Genomic DNA, 21,166 nt, shown 5'->3' with positions numbered 1-21,166 from the left:
CGTTTAACGTCACCGCGACGTCACTTAGCGGCCGGCCAATAGAAGCAGAGGGGCGCAGTTCAGCGGCCGGAACATGCCACCCACCTCCTTCCTTCCTCATTGCCGGTGGACGCAGGTAAGGAGATGTTCGTCGCTCCTGCGGTGTCACACATAGCGATGAGTGATGCTGCAGGAACAAGGAACGTCGTCACTACTTACCTGATGATTTTTTGTTATTAAACGACCTCCAAAACAAACGATTTGTCTTTTTTATGACCGTTTTAGGTTGCTCCAGCCTATCACACGCTGCAATGTCGCTAACGACGCCGGATGTGCGTCAAAAACACTGTGACCCCGACGATATATTGTTAGCGATGTCGCAGCGTGCAACGCACCCTTTAGGCCTTTACTGGCTAGTCAAGCAGGGGAGTACTTCAATGAATATAATGGATGATTGTCCTGCATAAAAATCATGGTTTTCTTGAAAGATGCTGACTTTTTCTGTACCACTACTTGAAGAAAGTGTCTTCTAAAAATTGTCAGTAGGTTTGGGAGGTGATTTTTGAGTATCTTCAACCTGAAAAGATCCAACTAGCTCATCTTTAACAATACTACGCACATGACTAATTCACAGAAAAATTACCTCCTTAAAAGCATAGTATTTAGTTATGTTTTAAAGAAATTCCTTCAGAGTCCAAATACAAAAAATAAAGGACCAGGATAACTATGGAAGTATCAGACATAAATATAGTTCCTTAGTCTTCCTTCCTTCCTTGCAACAAAACTTTTGATGGTTCTGTGATCACGCAACAAACAACTACAAATGTCTGCACCCTCTGAAAGACTTTCAGCAACTTTTGACTTTTCACAGTTGGTTAAATCTTTTTTTTTTTTTTTTTTTTTTTCCCCCCCTTTTCTTTATAATGTTTATTTTGCCTGAGGAAAACAAGCTGCCTAATAATTCGGCACACCTTGATAAAGGCAGTTTTTATCCTTGGGCCAAACCCTCCCTCATTACACAAATTGACATCACCTGATCTACTTCATCCAATGGACATTCAAGTTTATACAGCTTAGAGAAATATGCATTAAATTGATCTGGTCAAAATACCCAATAATTGTGCACACAGTGTAAGGCTAGGTTCACATTTCCGTTGTTTTAAATCCATCAGGTCCGTCAGCGACGGATCAGTCGTTTTTTAGATGTCAACTGACGCAACGGATGTGTTTTTCACAGGATTCCGTTCACAGGAATCCTGTGAAAAAACTGATCCGTTACGTCCGCTGTGCATCCGTTTTTTGACAGATCATTCATGATCCGTTTGTGTTTGGGACAGCCCAGTGGGTGTGCAAAACATGCTGGGCATGCTCAGTAGAGCATGATTGTATCCAGCGCTGGATTCCGTCGTAAGACGGATTACGACGGAATCCTGCACCATAGACAAACATTACAAGCGTGACAGATTGTGACTCATTCCTGCGCGGTGCGTTAATTTTGACGGCCCAAAAAATGTTACATTCTGCATTGTTTCCGCCCGGTGGTCAGTCCAAAAACGACTGACCGCCGCACATCGGATGCAACACAAGGTCATCAGTCGCAGTCCGCCACTAATACAAGTCTATGGGAAAAAACGGAATCTGCCAAACGGATTCCGTTGTTTAGCAGAGCCGCGGATTGTGACTAATACATTTTGGCGGAAATGTGAACCTAGCCTTAAGCGCCAAGCTTAGTACTGTGATCAGTTGCAAGGTTAGGTTAGCCCCATATACAATTGTATAATGTGAACCTGCAATGCCTACTATTTCTTTACCAATGGTAAGGAGATACAGGGAGTTGTTGCCAGCCATCAGACTGTGGACCATACAGGAACCACAGTACTAATGAGACGTCGTCTCTCATAGCCACAAAATAAGCATTTATATCCAGGTACATTATAGGTGACATGTTTTCTGATTGGAGTCACTCTTATCTTCTCTATCTTGTCTGACTTTTCAGACTGACATCTTGATGAGTGTTCACATCCACAGCTCGTCCCTGTAGAGCTCAATCTTTGCTCTTCTGGATCACATCCGAACATAATGCCCTTAAAAATAAGTGTCATTATAATGTCCCTGAATAAAGATAACTTTCCTAAGCTTGACTTTCTATTGTGCTCCCTTCACAAAATATGACCACCCTCCCACTGTCTGTCTTATGGTACATGGCACCCACTGTGTCTTCGTATAAAAAATATTGCTTCCAAATGAATTTCCACTGTTCACCCTTCTCAAGTATAACTGACCACACTGTCCGCTTCCATTAGCTCGAACCAGCATGTGTCCCCATCTTAAAGGGCTATTCCCATCTCCAAGATCCTATCCTACTATGTATAGTAGGAATAATACTATTCACGAATACCTCTGATTGTAAATCAGAAGAACTACATTTATAATGTTGCTTACCTCATGTGCATGGCATTCCAGGACCTTGGGTATCTATGGTTACGACTATGCATATAGTAATTTTAGTTGATAGTGAGGATAACCGTGTATACCTAAGATCCTGCAATGCCCTGAACATGAGGTAAAAGACAGTGAATCGGAAGAGCTACACTACATTTCTAATTGGAGGTATTCACTAATATTACCACAGGTTCTATATATTAGGATACAATCTTGGAGATTGGAAATACCCCTTTAAGGCCCCGTGCGCACACTGCGTTTTTTTGCCGCAGAAAAGGTGCGGTCTTTGTTTACAACCTTTCTGCAGTCCTTCCCCAGCAAAATTTATGGGAAATCTAAAATGCTGTGCGCACTGCTTTTTTTGCTTTTTTTTTTTCCACTACAGGTTTTGCTGCAGAATTTCTTCAGAATTTCTGCAGCAAAAAAGTAGCATTTCACTTATTTTCCACAGGTACCTGCGTTTTTGCCATAGATAATAGTTTAAACCGCAGAGACCAACCCGCGGAAAAACTGCAACAAACTGCATGTAGATTTTGGATGCATTTTTGGTGCAATTTTTTTGCCGTAGGTGTGGAATTCTTCCAGAGTTTTTTTTTTTTTTTTTAAGAAACACAAATTTCCAAGTGCGTACAGACCCTAAGTGTTCCTGTCCTACCTTTTCATACTGTGCCGCCTTCTCACATTTCCCTCCATAGTGTCCCCCTCTATACGGCCCCCACCCCCACTGCCCAGTCTCTATACTTTGTCCTCTCACATTATTTCCTCCCCGCCACCTAATAAAACTCCCTTGGTTCTCGTAATCCACTGGATCCTTTACATTCTCTTTCCTCCTCTGTAGTGCAGGAGGGAAGTCAGCAGTGTGATCAGGTGACCTCCTCACGCTCTGCGTGTCACCTTGACATCTGAAGTGTCAATGGCCAAAGCTTCTATTGTACTTGTGTCTGAAAGACTTCACTGCAACTGAATACAGGAAGCCTGCCTTTTACCTGTTCCCCGATCTGGCTGTCATTTTAACAACCACCTTGAAGAACAGCCGAATCACACTCAATGAGCTACATCTTGGACTGCTGCATATGGTGGCCCGATGGCACCGCCCCCCCCCCCCCCCCTACCCACCCCGCTATGTGCACCCGGGGCAACACTTCCTCCAAACCCCTTTCTAGTTTCGTTATCGTGCATGTGTCCTGTTCATTCTGTTAGGAACATCCATGATACCTGTGGGTTTGGAATGAGCAGTTCTGGAGGGTGCCAAATAATATATCTTAAAACAGGTTATTGTTCCCAGTAGCACATTAAGAGAGTTATCCCACAAAATAACCCCTCTTCAGTGTAATTTTCTCTCCATTCATCTGCTTTTACGCACTACAATTTCAGTCTGTTCTTTTTCTTGTGGGATAGCAGACTTTCCAGGAGTGCATTACCTCCAGGGTGTCAGATTCTGCAAACTCTTAATCTGTTTTACCAAACTTCAGGGAAAATAGTCCTTCATACACTGCCTCAGCAACCCCAATAATCGCTTGTGTCCCATCTCCCTGTATCTTTGAAGATCGGTGTCTTGCATCCGCTTCTGTAATCTACCTATTACATGCAGTATTTTCCCCTTCATTACCATATAGTGTAACTTAATTGTCCGATCCCTAGCATGAGTCGGGACTGATCAGGGAAGCTGAGAATGTGTGGCCATTATTGCAGATGAAAATGAAATGCATTTACAAAACTCTACACTATTTTTAATTGATGTATAATACAAACACACTTCTTTCTCTATAGTCTATTGCGTTTTGAACTCTTTTCATGATCACTCCCTTTTAACTATTGTTATTGCAGGCATTTGAAATAGTGAATCTGGATTGTTAGAATTTGTTTAGACACTATCATGTCGTAAAGCATATTATTCGTGTTGACCTAATTCTTTGTCTTAGATTCCAGCTAACGGTGGAAATGTTTGATTATATGGACAGTGAACTGAAGCTTGCCGAGGCTGGTAAGAAGTCCAATTACTAATATTTTGCTGTAGCGTCCCACTAACCTATTCTTCTTTACAAAGCTTACTTGCATTTAAAATGTGTAGGGTTTCTTACATCTTCACTTTTTGACTTTTACTTTGAACGAAAAATTAAAAAACATTTACAAAATTCTATTGATTCTGCTTGGAATACATATTATGATTTCTACTTTGATGCAAAGTTTCAGTCTTTATGTATTGATCTATGCAATACTGAATAACCACGAAACGGAATGCCTTAATTATTTACTCCTTTCTTTTCTCAGTAGCTAAAGTATCTGTGAACTTATATTTATGTGTAAATGAAGTAATTTAGGTTTTTCTTCAGTTTCTAGACAGCTTAACAGTGCCATCGCCGTGTCCCAGATGTCTGCAGGACAGTGTAAGCTCGCGCCTCTTATTCAGGTCATTCAAGACTGCAGTCATCTCTATCACTACACTGTGAAGCTGATGTTTAAGCTACATTCTTGTAAGTTTGTTCTACATTTTACATTCTATTAATATGTGTTTTGTTTTTTTGGAAGTACATTTCACCAATGGATCAAAGTCCATAAATCAAATAACGGATCAAAAAGTATAGTGTATCAATAGTGTAAATGTACCAAAATATTACAAGAAACATGGGGTTCACCACTATGATGATACAAAGCCCTAAAGGGTAAAGATGTGCCCAAAATACCAATGGGGTAAAGAAATATAACTTTATTAAGTAGAAGAAATGTAAAATGCAGATTAATAAATGTGATTCATCCAATGGATGGCTCCACAACACATTGAGAGGCAGTACTGGTTGTATAGAAAAAAATTTTGCAAGCAAGATAAAAGTACCATCATATCAGTATGTGAAGATCAAAAGTATGGAAATAGTAAAATGTAACCATGCAGCAAGAGTCTCCTACAGACGAAGGCACGCAGCCGAAACGCACATTAGACCTTTGGCACCGCGCCATCCACAAATCTAACACGCATATTAATTACTTGCTGCATGGTTACTACATTTTACAGACTACTGCCATACTTTTGGTCTTCATATGCTGATATTACTTTTACATTGCTTGCAATTTTTTTTCTTTTCTATACAACCAATACTGCCTCTCAATATATTGTGGTACGATCCACTGGATGAATGAGATAAACTCTGCATTTTACATCTCATCTACATATTAAAGTCTCATATTTCTTTATACCATAGGTTATTTGCACATATCTTCTTTCCCTGTAGGGTCTATAAAAAAAAATAAATTGGGGGGGGGTACAAATGTAGGCTAAATTTACTTAAAGGAACTTCTGCAGTTTTGCCAGACATGTAGCAGAATAAAAATGACTACATAATTGCTTATAAATAGGAGGTTAAACAATTTCTGTTCACATTTATGCTTCTATCCAGATTGGGTTTGTTTAGTTTTCTCCCTTGGTTAATTATTTGATAGCTTTGGTTCAAGGTATTCTACTTATGTCTTGTTTATCTTTAGACCATAAACATGATGTATTTTAAGTCCTAGTGACCAGCTGATTTTTCGCTTTCCGTTTTTTTTTTTTCCCGCCTTTCTTCTGAATCGTAATTTTTTATTTTTCAGTCAATATGGTCATGTGAGGGCTCTTTTTTTTTTTTTTTTTTTTTTTTTTTTTTTTTTTTTTGTGGAACGAGCTGTACTTTTAAATGAAACCATAAGTTTTACCATATAGTGTACTGGAGAATGGCAAAAAAATTCCAAATGCAGAAAAATTGCAAAAAAAAGTGCAATAGCACTATTATTTTTGAGATGTTTTATTCACTGTGTTCACTATGATAAAACTGATGTGTGGGTGTGATGTACCTGCAGTGCGAGTTCGTAGACACTAAACATGTATAGGTTTACTTTTATATAAGGGGTTAAAAAAAATCGGGAGTTTGTCCGAAAAAAGTGGCGCACGTTTAACGCCATATTCCATGACCTGTAGCGTTCTCATTTTTCGGGATCTATGGCTCAGTGACTGCTTATTTTTTGCGTCTCAAGCTGACGTGTTTAACTATACCATTTTTGCACAGATGCCACGTTTTGATCGCCTGTTGCATTTTGCGCAAAAGTTGTGGCGACAAAAAAGTCATTTTGGCGTTTGGAATTTTTTTGCCGCCGTGCACTTTACTGATCAGATTAATTGATTTTATATTTTGATCGGGCGTTTCTGAACGCTTCCAAATGTGTGTGTATTTTTTTATCCCTTTCATTTTCAATGGGGCGAAAGGGGGGTGATTTGAACTTTTAGGGTTTTTTGTTTTGTTTTTTTTTTGTTTTTTTTTTAATTTTTTAAAACTTTTTTTTTTTATTTTTATTATTTTACTAGTCCCCCTAGGGGGCTATAGCGATCAACAATCCGATTGCTCTATCTGCTGATCACAGCTATACAGCTGTAAACTGCAGATACGCTCACTTTCTGCTTCACCCTGCTCCGGGCCGAGTGAAACTGAAAGTAATTCATGGCAGGTATAGGACTCATCACATGACCCTGTGCCTCCATGACAACTAACGGAAGGCATGTGATCACGTCACGTGACTTCCGGTATTGGCCGGTAAGTAATAGTTTACCGCGATTGCGATTTATAGTGGCGCTGTCACATATTGACAGCGCCATTTAAGGGGTTAAATGGCACGAGCAGATAACGATTCTGCTCGTACCTAGCAGGCACACATCTCAGCTGTGAAAATCAGTAACAATTATGACTGCTAGGATGTAATATTACTGCCTGCGGTCGTTAAGGGGTTAAGATAATTACACAAACTAAAAGTAGTATAATGCTCGCCTAAAATCACTGTGTATTGTGTTTCAGGCCTGTCACCTGATACTCTACAAGGACATCGGGACAGATTTCATGAACAGTTTCACAGGTAATGCTGACATTTCAACACACTGAGCCCTTGATAAATGCGGTAATTTACAAGTAATGTAATGATTTACTTTGTTCTATTATACAGAAACACAAATTTATTAATTTTAATCATTTATTTTAATATAGATTTTAAAATTTTGTTTTTTTATTTAAATATATTTCCTATTTCCTGTTTTGTTTTTTTTCTTTCATTGTCAGAGGCAATGCTAGGGTCACAAAAGATCAAAAGCACAAGCCCTAAAACATATATTTTAGCTTTACATAATGTCTCAGATATTGTAGTAGATTTCAATTAAAATATAATGTAAGACTACAGATAACACACAGTAATCTCTTCCCTGAAGCGGTAGATTTTACCTTCAGTCCTATGTAACACTATCTTCCTGTGTATTGGGGTCAGGCACAGCAGACAAGCCTATAAGACACCGCCCAGAATCAAGGGATGGAACATCCTAGCAGAGCATATTGAGGAGCAGCGACATCATGTCCCTAGCATGGCTTCTGACTGTAATACAATAGACTGCTGTGACCCGAGTGCTGAGACATGCAGGCAGACTATCAGCACTAAGTTCCCTATGCAATTAGTATGCTTAATGTGACACTCCCTTCAGGGATGCTTTGACTGCACCAAATGTAGCGCTGACTGCAGATTTGGGAAATATACTTTTTTATCTGGGACACATGCATTGGATATACCTATTGATATCCATTTACTGGTTCACAATTCTTAAGTTAAAATATTTTGACTAGCGCACACTTGTGGGCAGTCAGTGGGTGCTATAAAACTGTTACACCTCATTGTAGCTTGATTGCCACACCTAGGCTTCAGTCACGTCTATGTCCCACAATTCCCCTCTGCTTGTGTTAAGGTGAACTCTTAACCAGAGATCACTAGTTGCCTACTGCCTGGCCGAATTGATATGGGCCAAGTGCATGCATAAAAGAATCCACACCAGACACAGTCGGATGTGTAATCTCTTCTTGGTCACAGTAGAAAATGGCACCAAACAGACAGAGAAGAGCATGCGTCCTCTTGATATAGGCTAGGGGCGTACACAAGTTCAGATATGCACATTTAGTGGGGCAGTTCATGAGCTAGCCAATGGGGAGATCCGTGTTGCTGTTGATGGGTGCGTCTGACTTCAGTGGATGAAACCATGATGATGGGAGGGACGTCATCTGGTGCATCCATGCTGATGGTTTGGTCTGTCTTCCCTTATATGGCGGTCTTCTTTCATCTGGACATTCCTTGCATTCCAAGCAAGGTGTGGATAACAGGAAATGGTGGCCATCTTTATATCTGTGTCATGTATATGATCTGAACCCTGAATTATGTAAGGCAAATCGACATATTTCCCACAATGCTCTATGTCCAGAGGTTAATTAAGTATTTCATCTTATGGCTCTCCTCAACACTTGTTCCTGTTCATAATCCCCTACGTGAGCCTAGTTTCTCTTACTGCACCTCCTTGCTACTGTATAGTAAGTCAAAACTAACATGCTGGAGCCCTATGTGCCAGGGTACCCTAACTAATACTGGACCTCAGAACATGTCACAGGTATTTTTCCAGCACCTGAATGGACTTGGGACCTAAACCTCTAGCTGACCTCTTCAAGAGTGTACAGTACAGGACTTTGCCTATTTGCAATTTACACCGTAACCTACTTTAGAAACATCATACAAAGAGGGCAATCACTGGAGAAAGACATCATGGTCGAAAGAATAGAGGGAACAAGGCAAAGAGGAAGACCAGCAACTCTAACTCTATCTTCCTACAAAGCATTCATCCATCAAGTTACCATGGGTAGAGATAAGTCAGTTAGAATTACCAAAATTTATATTTTCCAAATGCCAGAATGAGAGAGAATGTTTTAAGGCATTTTTATTACCATCTGCAAAGTCAAAAGTTTACATACATTTCATTAGTATTTAGTAACATTGCCCTTTAACTGTATGACTTGGATCAAACGTTTTGGATAGCCTTCCACAGACTTCTCACAATAGTTGGTAGTAATTTGGGCCCAGTCCTCCTGACAGAGCTTGGTGTAACTGAGCCATGTTTGTAGGTCGCCTTGCTCACACCTTCCTTTTCAGCTTTGCCCATAAATTTTCAATAGGATTGAGGTCAGGGCTCTGTGATGGCCACTCCAAAACATTGACTTTGTTATCCTTAATCCACTTTGTAACTAGTTTTTCAGTATGCTATGGGCCATTGTCCATTTGGAAGACCCATTTTCGCTCAAGCTTTAAGTTCCTGGCTGATATCTTGAGATGTAGCTTGAGTATTGCCACATAATCTTCTTTCCTCATAATGCCATCTATTTTGTGAAGTGCCCTAGTCCCTCCTGCAGCAAAACAACCCCACAACATGATTGTGTTCTTAGGCTTCAAAACTTCTCCCTTTCTCCTCCAAATATAACGATGATCATTATGGCCAAACAGTTTAATTTTAGTTTCGTCAGACCACAGAACGTCTTCAAAAATTAAGGTCCTGTGTGCATTTGCAAGCATTAATCTGGCTTTTTTATGTTTCTTTTGGAGTAATGGCTTTTTTGTGGCAGAGTGGCCTTTCAGCCCAAGTTGACACAGTACTCGTTTCACTGTGGATAATGACACAATCTTACCAGTTTCCGCCAGCATCTTCACAAGGACTTTTGCTTTTGTTCTTGAGTTGAAATGCACATGTCTGACCAAAGCATGTTCATCTCTGGTACATAGAATCTGTCTCCTTCCTGAGCGGTATGATGGCTGGACATTCCCATCTTGTTTGTACTTGCGTATAATTGTTTGCACAGATGAACGAGGCACCTTCCGGTATCTTGAAATTTTACCCTAGGAAGAACCATACTTGTGCAAGTCCACAATTCTCTTCCTGAGTTCTTGGCTGATTTCCTTTGACTTTCCCATGTTGCTACACAAGGAAGCAATGTATTTCAGGTGTGCATTAAAATACATCAACAGGTGTGTCTCTAACTCAGATGTTGCCAATAAACCGATCAGAGACTTCCAAAGATATGACATCGTATGGGCTGGCCCTTATTTTTTAAAGACATAGTACACTTAGTGTATGTAAACTTTTAACTTTGTAGATGATAATAAAAATGCCTAAAAACATTCTCAGTATTGTGGCATTTGGCAAATATAATTTTGGTTCCTAATTGACCTAAAACTGGAAGCTTTATTCTGATTTCATGTCAGATGGTGAGAAATAGATGCATTTGTCTTAGTTTAAATTTTAGTAGGATTTCTTATATTCGCTAATATTTTGCATGTAGTTTGAACTTGGCTTTTCTAAAGCGAATTCAGGACGTTAATTGTGCTTTTATCTGTTTCCTTTAATTAGTAGAGGAAATGGTGTACCACAAGACTGCCATCCTGTGATTTGCTGCTCTATATTTGCTTCCGTTATTCCAAATGTTTTTGTTGTGAGCACTAATTCAATAACTTATCATACTAGGTGTCTCAAAAATCCTTGGAGAACAAACTGTAATGTGATATCTTATTCATCTAAATAAAGTTTTATGGTGAATTATTGCCTTTTTCCTTTGTTACCCCCTTTCCTTGCTGCAGCCTTAAAAACTTCTTCAAACGTGCATCTGATATGTTGTACTTTAAGCGTCTGATTCAGATCCCCCGTCTTCCTGATGTAAGTACTTGCATATTACTTGTACTGACTCTTCAGTGCCTTATTTTAGCCTTTCAAAATATACTGATCAATTATGGTGCATAAGGTGCATCATATTGTTAGCTGGTAACTTCCTGGTAACTTCCAAGTAGTGCTTGACACAGGAAGGATTTTTTGTTTGCATGTTTCTGCTTTGTATGAAGGGAGCTGTTTGACTTATTTCTGTGGCTAAGCCATCCCTCTTTTCGGTCTATTCTGTTACCATGTTGTAAGAGGAGATGTGGGTATCCTGCACTGCTGGTTGTATATGCAAGAAAATCCAATAAATTGCATATGAGGAAACAGTGTGGTTTGATATATATGCATTTCGAAGTATTGTGACCTTTTCATCAGAAGAACCACAAAGATCATCATTGTGGTTCTCCTGATGTCAGAGTACTTCAAAATATGTAGAGATTAAGCTTTACTGTTTGCTCTTATGCCAGTTATTGGATTTTCTTTAATATACAATCAGCAGCACAGGATACCCACATCTTAGACCAATGATATGCTGGATCTGCCCACCTGCGGAGCTGCGGCAGCTGGATATCTTATGCTCATACTCTTAGTTCTCACACAACTGCATTAGGTGAGCGGTACCGCTCTACCAGTCGTATTGTCTGGATAATTTGCCATTGCGCTGATTTGTCCCCACAGCCTTATTCCTATACATTAATGATGAAAGATGGAGGCTGGCTTAGCAGTTGAAATTAGCCAACCACTGTCCACTTCACACAAATTGGATTGATGACTGCCAACACAGGAAACTGTTCTGTGTGGAGTGTAAACTAAAGATGTAGTTCCAGCTCCAGGAACTGTCATGATAACTGGAAATAAAGATATTTATATATTATAGAGGTTTATGTTTTATATTGTATATACCGTATTTTTCGCATTATAAGACGCACTTTTGTCCCCCCCCAAAATTTGGGGGAAAGTAGGGAGTGCGTCTTATAATCCGAATTATACGGATTATATACAGCAGGGCTCAGTGGAGGTGGGGGAATCTCTGGAGCGGTGCTGGAGGCTGAAGCAGGCTGGTGGAGGCTGCAGGAGGCAGCGGGAGATCTCCCGCTCATATAATATGCACTGCCGCTGTCCATCACTGTGGTGCTGAAACCGCACCGTGGTGATAGGCTGGGGGAGCGGCGCATATATGTGCCTGCGCCCCCTTTTGATGGCACATGACCCCCCCCCACCCGTATGAGATATGGCCCCCATGCTGCTGCCCATCTTAAAATAAAAAAAGCTTTACTTGCCTCCTCCACTGCTGATCTCCCGGTGTCTTCCCTGTCTCCCTGCTGCCACTGTGATCAGGCACGCAGAGATGTCACTCTGCTATGCCGATCAGATGACCGGCACCAAGAACCAGGAAGTGCAGGAGCTCAGCAGCTCAGAGGGAGACACGAGGGAGGACAGCGCTGGAAAAGGTAAGCAAAGAGGTTTTTATTTTACTAAGGGCAGCAGCATGGGGGCTATATCAAACACAGGGGGACGTGTGCCATCCATAGGCAGCACAGGGGGACGCGGGCCATGGGCAGCACAGGAGGACGTGTGCCGTGGGCAGCACAGGGGGACGTGTGCCATCCAATGAACAGCACAGGGGGACGTGTGCCATCTATAGGGGGCCATGGGCAGCATAGGGGGACATGAGCTATCCGTAGGGGGCCATGGGCAGCACAGGGGGACGTGTGCCAGCACAAAGGGGCTATATTCAATATAAGGGGGCCATATCCAGATTAAGGGGGCTAATTTTAGGTTGGGGGGGCTATGAGGCACATATACCCTATATGATTTGTTATACGGACACTGGCATAAGACGAATAAGGAATAACGTTTGGAACACCATTCTAAGTCTGAACTGGGTGCAAAAACCTAAAAAAACATCACTATGGGGAGATAAGGTATGCACACCAGTGACTATGTAAGGGGAATACATGAAATAGCAGAAACTGCTGTGTGAATACTGACTTGAAAAATCCAATAGCTATATGTAAGAGTGAAAAAATGGAATCTGCATTACTGCCATGAACATATGAATCAAGAGAAATTTAGCTACTGAATTGATCAATGCAATAGAGCCCCAACACTACGCCAAAGTATTTCTCTACGTTGGGGTCCCTAGCTTGTGTGTCCTCTCATGCAGTTAAAAAACTTACCGTGTATGGGAAGCTGAGACCCAGGCTATTTATGCGTATGATATGGATTGGCAATAGGTGTGGTTGGGGATGGTTCACAAACGAAAAACTACTAACAAATAAGTTAGTAAATAAGTTAATAAGTTTATTAATAAGTTAATTCAGTAGCTAAATTTCTCTTGATTCATATGTTCATGGCAGTAATGCAGATTCCATTTTTTCACATTTTCACTCTTACATATAGCTATTGGATTTTTCAAGTCAGTATTCACACAGCAGTTTCTGCTATTTCATGTATTCCCCTTACATAGTCACTGGTGTGCATACCTTATCTCCCCATACTGGCATAAGACGGACCCCATTTAACATTAAAAAAAAATCTTTTTATTTACCAAATTTGGGGGGTGCGTCTTATAATCAGGTGCGTCTTATAAAGCGAAAAATACGGTAATTTAGCCCAATTTACCTCTTTCAGCTATAGAAATATATAACAGGTGTAATAAATTTTGAATACTTCAACAATTTTCTAAGTAAATACCGTATTTTTCGCTTTATAAGACACACTTTTGTTCCCACAAATGTTTGGGGAAAGTAGGGGGTGCGTCTTATAATCCAAATATACAGATTATATACTGCAGGCTCCAGGGGAGGTGGGGGCCGCTCTGGAGCCGTGCTGGAAGCTGAGGGAGGCTGGTAGAGGCTGGTGAGCTGGGGAAGGCTACAGCGGGAGATCTCCTGCTCCCGCTCATATAATATGCACAGCCGCTGTCAATCACGGTGGTGCTGAAACAGCACTGCGGCGATGGGCTGGGGGAGCGGCGCATATTATATCTGCCTGTGCTCCGTTGATCGAACATGCCCCCCCCTGTGTTAGCTATGGCCCCCATCCTGCTGCCCATAGTAAAATAAACTCTTTACGTACCACCTCATGCGTGTCTCCCTGCTGCCGCTGTGATCATGCACGCAGAGATATCTCTGCTGTGCCGATCACATGACCGCACCGAGAACCAGGAAGTGCAGGAGACAGGAGGAGCTCAACCCCACGGAGGGAGACACGAGGGAAGACAGTGCTGGAGAAGGTAAGGAACGAGTTTAGTTTACTAAAAGCTGCAGCATGGGGGCGATATGTAACAGTGGGCCCGTGTGCCAGCCACAGTGGACATGTGGCATCACTGGGGGCCGTGTGCCAGCCACGGGGGCCGTGTGCCAGCCATAGGGGACATGTAGCATCACTGGGGGATGTGTGCCAGCACAAAGGGGCTATATTCAATATAAGGTGGCCATATGCAGATTAAGTGGACAAATTTTAGGATGGGGGGGGCTATGAGAGACATATACCCTATGATTTGTTAGACGGACACTGGCATTATAAGACGTACCCCATTTATTAAAAAAATCTCTATTCCTTCACCAAATTTGGGGGTGCGTCTTATAATCAGGTGCGTCTTTTATAAAGCGAAAAATACGGTATATTTCTAATGCTGCTATTAACATGAATTTCTAACCAGGTATTGGTAACAACCCATCCAATACACACAGGCAAAAAAAGTCATGACATCAGCTGAAATAGATCAGTAACAATAAAGCAATCCTGCTACTTAGTGTAAAATATCAACTGGTTCAACTTATGGCCTATAAAAAGGTGTCTTATTACCAAGGTACCACACAAGAAGCCTCTCATGATGAGTAAAACCAGGGAGTTTTTTGCAACCTATGCCATCAATATGTTTTGCAACAGTTTCTAAATTACAGAACGAACACTGTTAGGGCCAGAATCCGGAGATGGCAAGAATATCATTTTATCATAAACTGAACACAACCAGCTGCTCCATGCAAGAATTCAGATAGAAGAGTGAAAACAATTATCAGAAAAGTTGTCCAAGAGCCAAAGACCGCCTGTGGAGAGCTACAGAAAGACCTGAAGTCAGCAGTTAAAATTGTTGCAAAGAAAACAATAAGTAATGCACTCAACCTCCATGACCTGTGGACAGGCTCACCATGCAAGACTCCATTGCTGAACAAAAAGCATGTTCAAGCGTGTTTTAAAGTTTGCTCAACAACATTTAGGTAAGCCTGTGAAATACTGGGAGAGTATAGTGTGGTCAGATGAGACCAAAATGTAACTCTTTGGATGCCATAATACGCACCATGTTTGAGAGCCAACATACCCTGCATTTCACCCCAAAAACACCATACCAATAGTTAAGTTTGGAGGTGGAATCATCATGGAGTTGGGCTTTTTTTCAGCATACGGCACCCACAAACGTCTTAGAATTGTAGGAAGGATGAATGAATAAATGTATCAAGACATTCTTGATAAAGATTTGCTGCCATCTACCAGGATTATAAAGATGAAACGAAGGTGGATATTTCAGCAAGACCATGATCCCAAACACACAACCAAGGAAACTCAATTGGTTTCAGAGAAAGGGAAAAAAACAAACTGCTAGAATGTCCCAGCCAAACACCTGACCTGAATCCAATAGAACATTTACAGAAGGCACTAAAGCTCAGAGTTCATAGGAGCCCACAGAACCTTCAGGATTTGAAGAGTGTTTGAAAGAATGGACCAAAATCACACCTGAGAAATGCATGCAACTAGTTTGTCCATGCATGAGGCATCTTGAAGCTGTCATCACAAACAAAGGCTGTTGTACAAAGCATTAAATTCCAGTAAGCGTGTTCAATACTTTTTCCCTGTGTATTTTCTAATCACTTCATTTATGGGTATGTATGGATTTGATTTGTTTGCCTATGGGTATTGGATGGATTCTTAGACAACTGGTGGAAAAATTGTCACTAGCCCATTTAGAAATCTATTTACATAAAAAATTGTTGATGTGTTAACTAATTTCACTCGCTGTATATGAAAAGGCGATGCTTATTTCTAAAATGTAACCTTTATGTATGTAACTATAATTACGAAAAGCATTTCCCATTCATTTACAACAACTTTTTTCTATGCATACTAATACAAATATTTCTGTCTATATAACAGAATCCACCTAACTTTTTAAGAGCGTCAGCCTTGGATGAGCATGTGAAACCTGTGGTGGTCATGGCCAATGAGACCCCAGAAGAAGAGGAGCAACAAACAGAGTCTCTAATTGAAATCAATAATGCTCAGCCCGTGGAGCAGCAGGTGAGTACTGCAAAAAGCAGATATCAAAATGAGGATCCATAGTCTTACATTGTAAAAGAGACTTCCAGTTCACAACCCAACCCTAGTGATCTGGCAAGCAGGAATTTGAGAAAAGTGAGTGGGGAAAAAAGAACTTGGCGCACCACTGAAAACTGGGAAATATAGCTGTTAGTAAATATATTATTGCACATGTACAACATTAGATACACATTTAGGCAAGTTTTAAGGAATAAAATGATGGGTTTTGCTTCTTTAAGAAATCGACAAAGATTCCTTGTTTAACACAGTTCGTTTCTTTTTTAGGTTGTAGAGGATATCTTCCAACAAACTTTCGGTCCTCCCAATGGTCAAGTGGTTGATGACAGGTATGACATGGCCTAGTCAGTGGTTACTGAAAAAAATCTCTAAAAAGAATTGTTCAATTTATCAGTGCAACTGCTCTTTCTGATGTCCCCCTTTGTTTTAAGGGATCTTCAAATTGAAAATCTGAAAAAAGAAATTGAGATACTGCGTTCAGAATTAGAGAAAATAAAATTAGAGGTTTGTATCAACAAATCAGTGGCTCTAAACCAAATGTTAGTGTTAAATATAGTAAAATTATAAATAGTACATACAATTAGTGAAAGCCTCATAAATTGAGAGCCCAACGTGATGCCTTCTGTGAGATGAGGAAAGCCTTTCCCAAAGCCATTTTTTATCTTTTTCTCCTACACATATGAAATTATCCTTGAAAGGAATCTTAATTGGATTTCAACCCCCCCCCCCCCAACTATTTATATTTGCATGTATCTTTCAAAGACCAATCAAGCAATATCTTTGCATGACCTAGTCCTTTCCTCTGTTCCTAATAAATCAGCAGTTGAATTGTTATGCAAATGTGTCTGTAGATCTGAGGCCTCAGTCACTCCAGCTCTATTTTTCTCGCACAGCTCCAGCTTCTGCTGGGCTGACAGCCCCTTTGCCTGAAATTGCTGGCTTGACTGACAGAAGGTGGTCAGACAAGCAAGAGGAGGCAGTGCTGAGCAGGGAATACAGTTGTAGTGTTGTAGTAACAGAGGCTTCAGATTTACAGGCTCCTTAAAATATTAATTCAAACACTGATTCCTCAGTAATGGAGGAATGGTCTGGTAATGTAAAGTTGTTGCTGGACTTGTCTTTGAGAGATCTACATGTGCATATAAATAGTTTTAGGGGTGAAGTCCTGCTGACTCATTATGCTTAAAGGGGATCTGTCAGCAGGATTTTACACCTAAAACTATTCTTTCAAAAACAAGTCCAGCAATAACTTTACATCACCAGACCATTACTGAGGAATCAACGTTTAAAATTAATATCCAAAGGAGCCTGTAAATCTGAAGCCTATGTTACTAAAGCTCAATTTCCTGACCAGCACCGCCACCTCCTGCTTGACTGACAACCTCTACACTGCGATTTCAGGCTAAGGGGCTGTAATTCCTACAGGCGGAGTCTGAGCTGGGTGAGGAAAATAGAGCTGGAGTGACAGAGGCTTCAAATGTAGAGTCTCAATTGCATATCAATTCTCTCTGTAATGGAGGAACTGACAGGCCATGTGAAGGTATTGCTGGATTTGTCTTTGAAAGAGCTACCTGTACATATAATTACTTTTGGGGGTGAAATCCTGCTGACAAATTCCCTTTAAGCATTAATTACCATAATATAACTGTTTTAAGGCATATTTCAGCCTGAGCAAAGAAAAATTAACAACTTTGATACATGTACTTAACTCTAGCCCCCTTACATGACCATGGATATAATTATAGGCATTTGTGATTTGCAATAAAATGTTACGAATATCATTAAAATAGGCTCAGAAATACATCATGCAGCTGAAGGGCCAGATTAACACTTTAGAAGCAGAGGTGGAGGAACAACGCAAACAGAAACAGAAAGCCCTGGTGGATAATGAGCAACTGCGGGATGAGCTGGAGAGTCTACGGAAACAAAAGTCGGACAGTGAAAAGAAGGAAGGAGTCTATGTAGAAATGGAAAGTATGTCATAAAAAGCTTTCTTTGCTCTATAAAGTTATTGCATCTTGTTTGTTCTATGGAAACTGCTTGAAGCCAGTTCCTGAAAAGCAATCAGCATGTACAAATGAAAAAGCCTAATTATACAGATGGGATTTACTTACGTCTGCTAGGAGGATGATCTTGGCAACAAGATTAAAGCTAGTTTTTCTACAGCTTGTTAACGGTTATTTTCTTTGTCGCTCCATTGGGAGACCCAGACAATTGGGTGTATAGCTATTGCCTCTGGAGGCCACACAAAGTATTACACTTAAAAGTGTAAGGCCCCTCCCCTTCTGGCTATACACCCCCAGTGGGATCACTGGCTCACCAGTTTTGTGCTTTGTGCGAAGGAGGCAACACATCCACGCATAGCTCCACTTTTTAGTCAGCAGCAGCTGCTGACTATGTCGGATGGAAGAAAAGAGGACACATATAGTGTCCCCAGCATGCTCCCTTCTCACCCCACTGTATGTCGGAGGTGTTTGTAAGGTTGAGGTACCCATTGCGGGTACGGCGGCAGGAGCCCACATGCTGATTCCTTCCCCATCCCTTTTTACAGGGCTCTGGGTGAAGTGGGATTTACCGGTCTCCAGGCACTGAGACCGTGCTCCATCTACAGCCCCTGGAGAAGATGCTGGATGGAGCGGAGTACATCAGGGACATGGCCCTGCTTCCTCAAGGTACTCTGTGTCCCCGTGCATTTGGCGCTCACACCGCAGCATGCTGGGTGTTGTAGTGCGCCGGGGGACATCAGCGCTGCGGCGCCTGTGCCATGGCCTCATTCAGCTTCGCTGAAGCAGGCTCACTTATGGGAATTGGTCGCGCCGGCCGCTGGGACTGCGGCGCGGCTGGCACTTGTAGTGCGCCGGGGACTTCAGCGCGGCCTGCGCTTTTACGGCGGCCGCGCTGATAACTAGAGTCCCCGGCTTTTGCGGCCTGCTTCCGTTCGTTCCCGCCCCCAGACCTGCCAGTCAGGAGAGGGGCGGGACGCTGGCCACTTCCAGGAATCGGTCGCGCCGGCCGCTGGCAGCGGCGCGGCTGGCACTTGTGGTGCGCCGGGGACTTCAGCGCGGCCCGCGCTTTTACGGCGGCCGCGCTGATAACTAGAGTCCCCGGCTTTTGCGGCCTGCTTCCGTTCGTTCCCGCCCCCAGACCTGCCAGTCAGGAGAGGGGCGGGACGCTGGCCACTTCTATGAATCGGGCGCCGGCCGCTGGAACTGCGGCGCGGCTGGCACTTGTGGTGCGCCGGGGACTTCAGCGCGGCCCGCGCTTTTACGGCGGCCGCGCTGTTAACTCGAGTCCCCGGCTTCTGGGCCTAGTCTCCCTTCGTTACCGCCCACAGCCCTGACAGTCAGGGTAGGGGCGTGACGCTGCATAGAGCAGCGCTGAGAGCTGGAGTATGTTTTGCATACTCCACCCCTCTCACTGTGTGCACTGTGAATCCGGATTCCCGCACTTTCTCAGGCACGCCCACGGCTTCCTTCTCTACAAGGACGCCGGCAGCCATTAGTGTCAGTTTCTGTACGATACAGAGACAAGTGTGGAAGACCCTGGCATTCTGATAGTCACACAATCGCTGTAACAGGCGTTAAGCAGCACCTGTGGTGCTAACCCCACTAGTGCAGAAGTGCACTTATAGATATGCTTGTACTATATACATTGCACTGTTTGGTCGCACGTTGTATATACCCTCCTGGATTATGCGGAGGAGTTATCAGCATATTCTCTGTGTAAAACAAAGGTGCAGAACCACATGTTTTTCTATACAGCTGGTACAGCATGTACGGCTATACGGCCGGCAGGTTACATAGACTCCCATTGTATGCACTAATGGCCAGGGGATGAGGACGGTGTCTGCAGTATTTACTGACAGTTTTTCTGAGACTATGGCTATGATACTAGAAGCCTAGCAGTCCGGACATGTCTCTCACAATATGGGCACTGTTGAATCGTTGATCCATAGCCCCCCTCAGTGTGAATAACTAACAGCTCCGGGAATGTCACACGCATCCCAGAGTCACGGCTCTGCACGGACGTCAGTCCCAGACAGCCTAAGTGGGCTCGCTATGAGCGGCCTCGGTTTCATCAGGGTCCTAACAGAAGGACTCGCTGTGTAATGAGGCGGAAGTAGCGGCTCAGGATTCTGATCCTGAGACCGCTCTCAATCTGGATACACCTGATTGTGACGCCATAGTAAATAATCTTATAGCGTCCATCTATAGAATGTGGGTTATTTCTCACAGCTCCTCCAGTGGAGGAGTCAGCTTCACGTATTTTTCTGGACCACTCTGCCTTCAGAGAGGCAGTCCAGGAACACCACGCTTATCCAGATATGCGCTTCTCCAAACGGCTTAGGATACACGTTATCTCTGTCCCCTGACTTGGTCAAGGACTGGACCCAATGTCCCGAGCGGCATCCTCCAATCTCCAGGCTTGTAGCTAGATCCATAGTTGCAGTGGGAGATGGAACTGCAAACTCAAAGATGCCACTGACAGACAGATGGATCTCTGGTTGAAAGCCATCTATGAGGCTGTCGGCGCACCGTTGGCTCCGGCATTCTCTCCCTTGGGGCACTCCAAGCTATTTCAGCTTGTCTTACACAGATTGACACGGTTACACGTACATCTGTGCCGCAGGTGGCATCCTTAACCTCTCAAATGTCTGCATTTGCTTCTTACGCGATTCAGGTTGTCCTGGACTCTGCGAACCGTGCGGCGGTAGCCTCCGCTACTCCGTGTTTTTAAGCAGAGCCTGGTCTGCTCGTTAAGTGAATGGAAGGCAGATTCTGCTTCCAAAAAAGGTTGCCTAACCAGTTGCCTTTTTCTGCTGACCGACTGTTTGGTGAGCGTTGGATGTAACCATTTAACAGTCCAGGGGTAAGGATTCATCCTTTCCTC

The 21,166-nt window shown here is 42.5% G+C and overlaps 1 protein-coding gene across 1 annotated transcript in view; it reads left to right on the top strand.

Annotated features, from left to right (window-relative positions):
- Positions 1 to 21,166, top strand: part of HIP1R (huntingtin interacting protein 1 related) — a 291,478-nt gene that overhangs the window by 95,841 nt on the left and 174,471 nt on the right. The window contains exons 7-14 of the mRNA XM_075323022.1: positions 4,344 to 4,405; positions 4,755 to 4,895; positions 7,236 to 7,293; positions 10,867 to 10,942; positions 16,097 to 16,240; positions 16,544 to 16,605; positions 16,708 to 16,780; positions 18,067 to 18,250. Coding sequence (XP_075179137.1) covers positions 4,344 to 4,405; positions 4,755 to 4,895; positions 7,236 to 7,293; positions 10,867 to 10,942; positions 16,097 to 16,240; positions 16,544 to 16,605; positions 16,708 to 16,780; positions 18,067 to 18,250 — 800 coding nt within the window. The remainder of the gene's footprint in view (positions 1 to 4,343; positions 4,406 to 4,754; positions 4,896 to 7,235; positions 7,294 to 10,866; positions 10,943 to 16,096; positions 16,241 to 16,543; positions 16,606 to 16,707; positions 16,781 to 18,066; positions 18,251 to 21,166) is intronic.

The sequence above is a fragment of the Anomaloglossus baeobatrachus genome, chromosome 1 (genome assembly GCF_048569485.1).
Source record: "Anomaloglossus baeobatrachus isolate aAnoBae1 chromosome 1, aAnoBae1.hap1, whole genome shotgun sequence".
NCBI lineage: Eukaryota > Metazoa > Chordata > Amphibia > Anura > Aromobatidae > Anomaloglossus > Anomaloglossus baeobatrachus.
This window is presented reverse-complemented; position numbering and strand designations above follow the sequence as displayed.